Consider the following 8,739-nt stretch of genomic DNA (forward strand, 5'->3'; position numbering starts at 1 on the left):
AAGAACACACATTAACGGGGCAGGGCAAAATCTTGGAAAGATGCTAAATGGGTTAAGGCAAGGCAGGTTAAATCTTTAGCAAGTTAAGCCTTACCTTGCCCTGCCTCCCACCGTCTTATTTACATCCATAGCAATGGCGGAGCTAGGGGCGAAAGAGGGTTCATCCGAATCCCCTTCGCTGATAATTTACAATGTGTATATAAGGTTAAATTTTTTTAAATGTATATATGAGATGTTGAATACCCTTGGCTTCTCTTATGTTTAATTTTTTATTTTTTTAATCCCCTTCATAAAAATCCTAGCTCCGCCACTGATCCGTAATCGCAGTATCAAACTTCTTAGTAAAAATTAAGCTCAAAGCAAGATTATAAGGGGTGGACACAAGGAAAAAGAGTCACAAGTAGGAAAATAGCAAGAATTGGTCTTGAAAAGAAACCAAACAATATATTCAACACTGATAATATCAACTTTTGCAGGACAAGTGAAACTTCTTCAATTCTGAAGCAATCTCAAACAGGTCCTAAAAGACAAGTAATCTTAATACTAAAAGAATGTATTCAACACTCCAACAAAGAAACTTCTCTTTTTTTTTTTGCCCTTTTTTTCCAACTAACCAAGGATCAGAATTTGTCTAGATAATCTAACATACTATAAATGAGCGCCAAATGATTCTGGCCAAAGAATGAAGATCATTGAACCTAATTTACATAATATCCTACTAGAACAAACCTTAGACCTTGTAGTGAAAGAGAAACAGAATCTATCTGGTTAAATTAAGCTTGAAAATGAAGATGTGAACGCGTAAGGAATGTTCGCAAGAGGACCCCTCTGGCATGCGAGCTCGTGAATGTCCTTCACAATGTCAAAAACTGCATCAGGTTGTGCGAGTTTTAGTGCATTTTCTGACATTGTTTTGAGTTCATCACTCTTAGTGCTAAACCACTCTGCAACAATTCGGGCTGTTTCCCTAGGACTTCGTGTGAAAACACCGGCTCCATTGTCCACAACGTATGGAACGTTTCCCTTTTCCTACAAATACACAACAAAAAATGATCAGTAAATTAAACAATGTCATATCAGCAGCCACTACGATAGCTATAGCAGTCGATAGATAAACTTCTTGATTTCACTAACTTGTCCAGGAATGTAGTCATTGAGAATAATTGGAAGCCCTCTGATTAATGCTTCTGCAATTGTACCAGGTCCAGCCTACAAGCGAAAATAACTGAATTTTAATCCTGCTATATGGCCAATGCACAAAAAAAATTACACAGGCAATGCTAAAAGAGGACTGCATCTAACGTACCTTTGTGATAATACAGTCGCATGCACCCATCCATTTCTCCATCTGCTTCTGAAATCCTTTAATCTAGACAGCAAGAAGAAAAAAGTATCAAATATTTTTGCATTGTTAAGTAAACATGAGGTGTAATATAGTTTCAAAAGGCATTCATACTCCAACAATCTAATTCTTTTTACCTTGACCGGGATGTTCCATTCGAGTGATTGTAATGTGGATGCTAGCTCTTCATTACGTCCACATATGACAATCATTTGACCAATAGGTTTTTCCATTTCTTTATCGAAAAGAGCTTCTCCGAGAGCCTTTGCAGTTTTTTTCACGGGTCCCATCCCTTCACCTCCACCCATCAGCAACACTGCGGGCAACGTAGGATCCATCTCAAGCTCTACTCTGAGGTCATCCTATAGCAAGTATTAAGAAAACAATATAAAATAAATGACGTGCGGATTCAAAGGAGTAAAGCTCTTTTGTAAATTGACAGAAAATTTCACCTTGGAAAGAACTGCCCTACAAAAAGAGGGACGAATAGGCAACCCAAAAACGCGTATTTGAGATTCTTCCAATCCATCTAGCAAAGCCCTCTTTGCTACCTCCTCAGCGGGGCAATACAATCGATTGACTCCAGGGTGAAACCTATCCTTAAAAAGAGTTTTAACAGTTAGACCGAATATATGACATGAGAATAGTGCTAGTTAAAACTCCAAATTAAGTTACTGAATAATTTACCATGTACGGTGGCAAGTACTGAGATCTGTAATAACTGTGACAAAGATTACTTTCTTTTGTAGGCCTTGCCATTTTAGAACCCACAAAGGAATATGTTGCATAAGAGGATGAACACTAATGATTATGTCTGGCTTATACTCCATCAAACCAGCTTCTACCTCCCTTCAATTTTTACAAAGCAACAATTAGTAAATCTCATTAATGGTAAGATACCAACTAGAAATTTAGTAAGCGAATAGAAGAAGATTCATCCAAATGCCGAGGAATACTATATTGATCCAATATCTTTGCATAACATTAAAAAGTCCACTCTTGCGTAAAATTTAAGCAACCGACACAGCAATCATTTTTAATATCTGAGTAATGAACAAATGAGACAAGTTGCTATTTGTAAAATGAGAATATATTTAGTATTAAAAGAAATGATTAAAGAGTATTGAATGCATTCAAAAATAAATATTACTATTAAAAAAGAAGAAGATGAAGTTGTAGTTATCTTTTTTACTTGCACTTTTTTTTTGGGTAATGGTGATAATATGAGTTGAGCTAAATGAAAGGAATGAGGATTTATATCGCTGAACCCGACTTGTTTGGGACAGAGGCCTAGTTGTTGTTATTAAAAAAAGATGAATTTTTAGTGCAAACCTAACTGGCGTATAGAGGAGTATCAAAGGAAAATCATTTATAAAACAAAGAAGTCATTGGGGTATTACGCCAAAAGAAAATCGTTATTGACCATTCAAAGTTATCAAATTTCTACAGCTTTGGAAGAAAGGTAAAACCAAAGAAGGAAATATACTTGGCATAGAAGGCAGCAATGGCAGCAAGATAAGAAGAGTGTATCCAGCGAGGGGACGTGCTGTGAAATGCAACCCTCCAAAGCTGCACATGTTTAACCATGAACTTATATTGTTGCTCCATGCTATTCAATGGCCAACCAGTGTATTCCTTCCAAACATCCTTCACAAATATCTGTTAAGAATAAAACATATCAATACAACATTAAATCTAAATATGAAGTCGCGGTAGGCCTATACAGCAAAGACTATAGGATGTGATTAAATGAAATAGCACCTAAGCATGCACTTTTTGTTAAACCTAACCAAGTCAAAAATTTATCCTAGAAAAGTAGTTAAGCTAGCAGAAGAAAGATGGCAACCAGATGGGATCTCCATAAACATGATAATTATGTAAGTCAAAGCAACAGGAACATAGTTTTGGGTTGATTTTGGAGACACTAGCCAAAAGGAAATAACACAAATTGGAGGTCAAACTTATATTCTACTCAACATCCTTTAACTTTCAAGAGCTAATCAGAACTGCAAAGCAGAATGCGACATAAAAAAGGGCAGCCTGGTGCACTAAGCTCCCGCTATGCGTAGGGTCCAGGGAAGGGCCAGACCACAAGAGTCTATTGTACGTAGCCTTACCCTGCATTTCTGCAAGAGGGCTGTTTCTACGGCTCGAACCCGTGATCTCCCGGTCACATGACAACAACTTTACCAGTTACGCCAAGGCTCTCCTTAGAGCGGAATATGACATCAAGTTACAAAAATACATAATTCCTCAAAGTTATGCCATCAAGTTTTAAATTTGAGGATTATGACAATAGACTCAATAATGCACATAGGACCACATGAATTGACATTTCATTTCTAAGCAAGGGCAAAATTTCCAAACAAAAAATGCAACAAACAAAGTAATTCAGATCAAATAGCTAGAAAACCAGATAAGATAAAACTTTACATTATACTCATCCCCAAATTCCAAATGGAAAGCATCGCGAATCGCCTCAGCTGAAGCTCTATGGCCACCTCCTGTGTCACTCATCAAAATAAGCACATTTTTGGTCCTTTCAGCACCAATTTGCACCATTTCCATTGTATCATATTCTTCATCTTGAAATTCATTATTGCACCTCTTTGTGCTGCTCCCTACAAACCCATAAACCCCAACTCTTTCCAACACATTGCTTATTGGATTCCTAGCAGAAATCACCTCCATTACCACCTCCTTTTCTCAATGTCAATTCTTGAAATCTGTATATGCAAATTGGTATAAGGTTCCAATTTTTATTCTTTTTCTTGGAAATGTATATCAAAATTAAACACCAACTCAGATAAAGAATTGAAATTCACCACCCCTTTGACCTAAAAAAGTTGGTATAAAGTTCAAATTTTAATTATTTTTTTTAGGGAAATGTATATCAAAATTAAACACCAACCCAGGTAAAGAAATCAAATTTCCAAGGAAATGATGAATTCACCACCCCTTTGACCTGCCGGAAAATGGGTATTCCGGCAAGATCAAAGAGTTGGTGAAAAAAGAAGAGAAAATGGCAATGAAAATGCAAAAAGGGTTTAAGAAATTTCAAGAAAATGGAAGAATTGGACACCCTTTAAAGGGTCTTTAAAGAGTACAAAGTATGGAGAAATGGGGTTGTTTTTTTTTCTGTTAATGAAAGGACAGACAAGAGAGATGTGGAGAATGGTGCTATTTTTAGATACTCGAATTATGCCATTTGGGACATATTTGGTGGCAGTGTGTAGAGGAATTTATTGGCGTTGCATTCGCATTTTGGGCAGATTCGAATATTTGTTAAAGAAAAACAAATAATTTGAACATTGATTTTACCATATTTTTATTGGTCGATACTCGATATTAATGTTTTTTTCCCTTGTTATTAGAGACACTATTTCTACCGTCAAAGATTGCGGTAAGATAAATATGATCTCTTGCCTCTTAATTAGAAGTATCGGATTAGTTTTCGGAATATAAAAATTCTTGTAGGGAGTATTTCTCCTTTTAATCGTTACGCGATGTGAATCTAGATTAGTCAGATCCCCAAAGCAAATATCAAATATCGAGTGGAACAAAAAAAAAAGACATTATTTTCTTATTAGTGTGTTCCAAAAATTAATACGTTTTTAAATTTAAAAATCATTTATTTTTAAACCTCTTATTTTACCCTTAAATAGAAGTTTTTAAAGTCACACACATATTATGTTATGGTTAAGATTACGAGTTTAAAATTTTTTAAAGCCACACAAACATTATGAAATGTTTAACATCATAATCTTAAAAATTATTCTTTCTTTTATGAATTTTATGTCGAGTTAGACTGCGTATCATAAATTGGAACGGAGATGATATTATATTTTTGCAGTGATGTGTAATGGAATTTTTAAAATTAGACATTGTCTCCTAAACAGTTGTTAAGCCCATGCAAGTTGGTGTTCACCATTTGCTTTGACAGGTGTGTGCATTCATTTTCAATGAATTATTCATAATCTTCCTATAAATGGTATAGTTTTCATGGGCCATAGCCAAGTCTATTGAGTTGTATTTTTCTAATTTAAGTTTTCTAACTCCTATTTCTTAAACTATATATTCAATATAAGAAGCAAAAATTGATTAATTTGAAAAAAAAAAGTGTATATTTTATACTCAGACAATAGAAGCAAATTGCGTAGAACTAGAAAAAAAAACATGCTGATTTCTGTTCAACAAATTTTAACGTATACTCATCCTATTAATCAGACCTCCTATAACACCAGTTTCTTTTTTACAATAATATAGAGATTTAAAACGTGCACTCCAATATTTTGTATTTTTGCAAATAACGGACAAAAACATGAAAATATAAGAAAGTTCAATATATTGCAGGATGTTCTGTGTGTGTAACACACACATGCATAGTACACTACTTTAAGTTTCAGACTCATATACATTTTCGATCCGTCCAATTTATTTAGTGAACACGCAATGAGTTTATCTTAATTTAGTAGCTTTGCCTTAAACTCTATTATTGAGTAAATTTTATGGATGATCATCTAACTTTATGTTAATTACCTAAAAGTCACTTTTCTTTCTTTTGTTACGTAAAAGTTATTTAACTTTGTGTTTTGTCACGACTCGAAATTCACCTAGTCGTGATGTCACCTAACCCAACCCGTCAGGTAAGCCAATTAACCACTAACCAATTCTAATAACTAATAAAGCAATTAAGTAAAGAAATATCTGAATCTGATACATTCCCCAAGGACTGGTAGTACAAATCATGAGCTTCTTAGAATAGAGTTTACAAAGGTGAAATGAAGTAAATACATCATATGTTTGAAGAGTACATAAACAGAGTTTATAGATCTAAGGCTACCATGAACAAGAGGCAGCTACAACCGGAACGCAGGTACATCTTCAATTTCGGCTCCCGTCGATCACATCGACGCCATCAGTCAATATCTGCACGCAAGGTGCATAAGTATAGTATGAGTACAACCGACCCCATGTACTCAATACGTAACAAACCTAACCTTAGGTTGAAAGTAGTGACAAGCTAGAATAAAGGTCGGGTCCAATATCAATATCCTACAACAATTCATAACAGCATAGTACAAGTAATAAAAGGAGTATCTCGGAAATAAAATGCTCAGCTCGTTCACAGTTCCAGAAAATTAGGCATGCTTTTCAAGTATTTCAGTGAAAACTTAAATCTTTTACCGAAATTTGCCAAAAATATGAGTAAGTTTGAAAACTGTGATTTTTCCCAAAAATCCTTTCAACAATAAATAGGATGTTTCATTTTCCTTTCAGATAGCATGTGTAAGATGTCTCTCTATGCCCATATGTCAAAATGTATGAGAAGTCATAAATGGCATGATACTATACAACATGAGGAAAAATGCATCTCTATGCCTATATTTTAAGTGTGTATGCCAAATACGATGCAAATTAGTGTGTAACGACCCGACTTGTCGTTATAAGTAATTACTCTCCTCTCTACTATTTGAAGTCTCGAATAGTTTCATATGATATATTATGACTTGTATGCCAAGTTTGAGGTCAATCAGACTTGATTTGTTATATTTCGACATCGATTCTTCAAGAATACATGGTATCATATTAAGCAAATGAGATCCAAATTCAGTTTTAATTGAAGCATTAGATCCGTATTAAAATTACGGATCCATATAAAAAAGAATCATCGAATTCAGACATAGTATAAGAGAGTTATGCCCATTTTCGTATCGGAAAAGATTTTCTGTCGCCGCGAGCGCCCAAGGTAGCATAGGGTGCTAGCCCTGGCGCTGGGATGTTTAAGGGTACTGAAAATAGTGCCACAGGCAGCGCCCGACGCTACCTGTGACGCTCGAAAACACCAAAGGCTCTATAAACGAGATTTTTGGCCATTTTTGACATAAAAATAGTTGGGGAGCTCGGTTTGGACGATTTTTGGGCGATTTTCACGGGTAAACATTGTGGTAAGTGTTCCTTATCCTATATTGATTATATTTCATGATTTCATACTCATTTACATCATGAATCCGTGAATTTATGGAAGAAAAATCAGATTTTTGTAAAATCTTCCAAAAATATAAAATGAAGATTTGAAGGTCAATTTGATAAAATTGGTATGGGTGAACTCATAATTGAATAGGTTGTCGGATTTTGTGAGTTTTGTCGGATTTTGAGATGTGGGTCCCACGGACGATTTTTGAGTTAAATTTCGAATTTTATTGGAAAATTAGTATTTTCATATGGAATTAATTCCTACGATTCGTGTTGAGTATACTGAATTGTTTGTGACTAGATTTGGAGCTTTCGGACATGAATTCACGAGGCAAAGGTTTATTGGAATCTTGAAATTAGTTGTGAAACGGGGTAAGTATCTTGCCTAACCTCGAGTGGGGGAATTACCCCTTCGGCATTGAATCTTATATGGAAATTGTGTAATTGAAAACCATGTACACGAGGTGACGAGTACATACTTGATTTATATGTGCAAATTATATCGGTTGAAATTCGTAGACGCCCTTAAGTATTAAGTTGGAAAAATTAATGTAACTTATTAAATCCCTTATTTGTCATGTCTCATTCCTTGTTTGCTGAGGTTGTTTTTATATGATAATTTGGTGTGATTGCCACTTGACTTTTATGTGTACTCTTTGTTTGTTTGAGTTGCCATTTTTATGGAAAATACTTTAATTATTGATTTTTACTTACAGATAATTTAAATGGAAAATTTAATTAATAAGATGAATAAATCTATTTATTCCCTTAAGTTGTGATTTAAAAGAGGTGTTGTTCCAGGATGAATTACTTGTCAATTCATTTTATTGAAAATTTGGTATTGAATTATAAAGGCCGTAAATCATATTGAGGCAAAGTGCCAAATTGTGAAATATTATTCGGTTGAGTTGTTCATTCCCGAACATTTTGTTAAGATGTTGTGCACATTATGATCGAGTCGTGGCTCCTTATTGTGGAAAAATAATGTGTGTAAGAATTGAGCACCTGATGTGCAATTTATGATATGTTGTAAGATTTGAGCACTTGATGTGCAATTTATGATATTTTGTAAGATTGGAGCACTTGATGTGCAATTCGTGATATGTTGTAAGATTTGAGCACTTGATATGCAATTTGTGATATGTTGTAATATTTGAGCACTTGATATGCAATTTGTGATGTGTGGTAAGATTTGAGCACTTGATGTGCAGTTTGTGATATGCTGTGATATGTGAGCACTTGAGGTGCAAGTTGTATTATGCTGTGATATTTGGGTACTTGAGGTGCGATTTGTGAAATATTGTGATATTGATACGCATGCGGTGAGATAAGGGTGGCTTGGAACGCTTGGCTAGTAGGGAAACTACTAGAAGCCATGCGGTGATATAAGGTCAGGGTGTTGAAACGCATGCGGTGAGATA

The 8,739-nt window shown here is 34.9% G+C and overlaps 1 protein-coding gene across 1 annotated transcript; it reads right to left on the minus strand.

The window, feature by feature from the left end:
• Positions 1-418: 418 nt before the first annotated feature.
• Positions 419-4,560, minus strand: LOC107814929 (monogalactosyldiacylglycerol synthase 2, chloroplastic). The gene is made up of 8 exons (XM_016640433.2): positions 3,776-4,560; positions 2,829-3,001; positions 2,030-2,191; positions 1,795-1,936; positions 1,480-1,704; positions 1,307-1,369; positions 1,135-1,209; positions 419-1,029 (listed from the first exon to the last, which is right to left on the minus strand). The coding sequence occupies exons 1-8, from the start codon at positions 4,031-4,033 to the stop codon at positions 769-771; spliced, it is 1,359 nt and encodes a 452-aa protein (XP_016495919.1). The 5' UTR covers positions 4,034-4,560; the 3' UTR covers positions 419-768.
• Positions 4,561-8,739: the final 4,179 nt, after the last annotated feature.

The sequence above is a fragment of the Nicotiana tabacum genome, chromosome 21, assembly GCF_000715075.1.
Source record: "Nicotiana tabacum cultivar K326 chromosome 21, ASM71507v2, whole genome shotgun sequence".
Lineage (NCBI taxonomy): Eukaryota > Viridiplantae > Streptophyta > Magnoliopsida > Solanales > Solanaceae > Nicotiana > Nicotiana tabacum.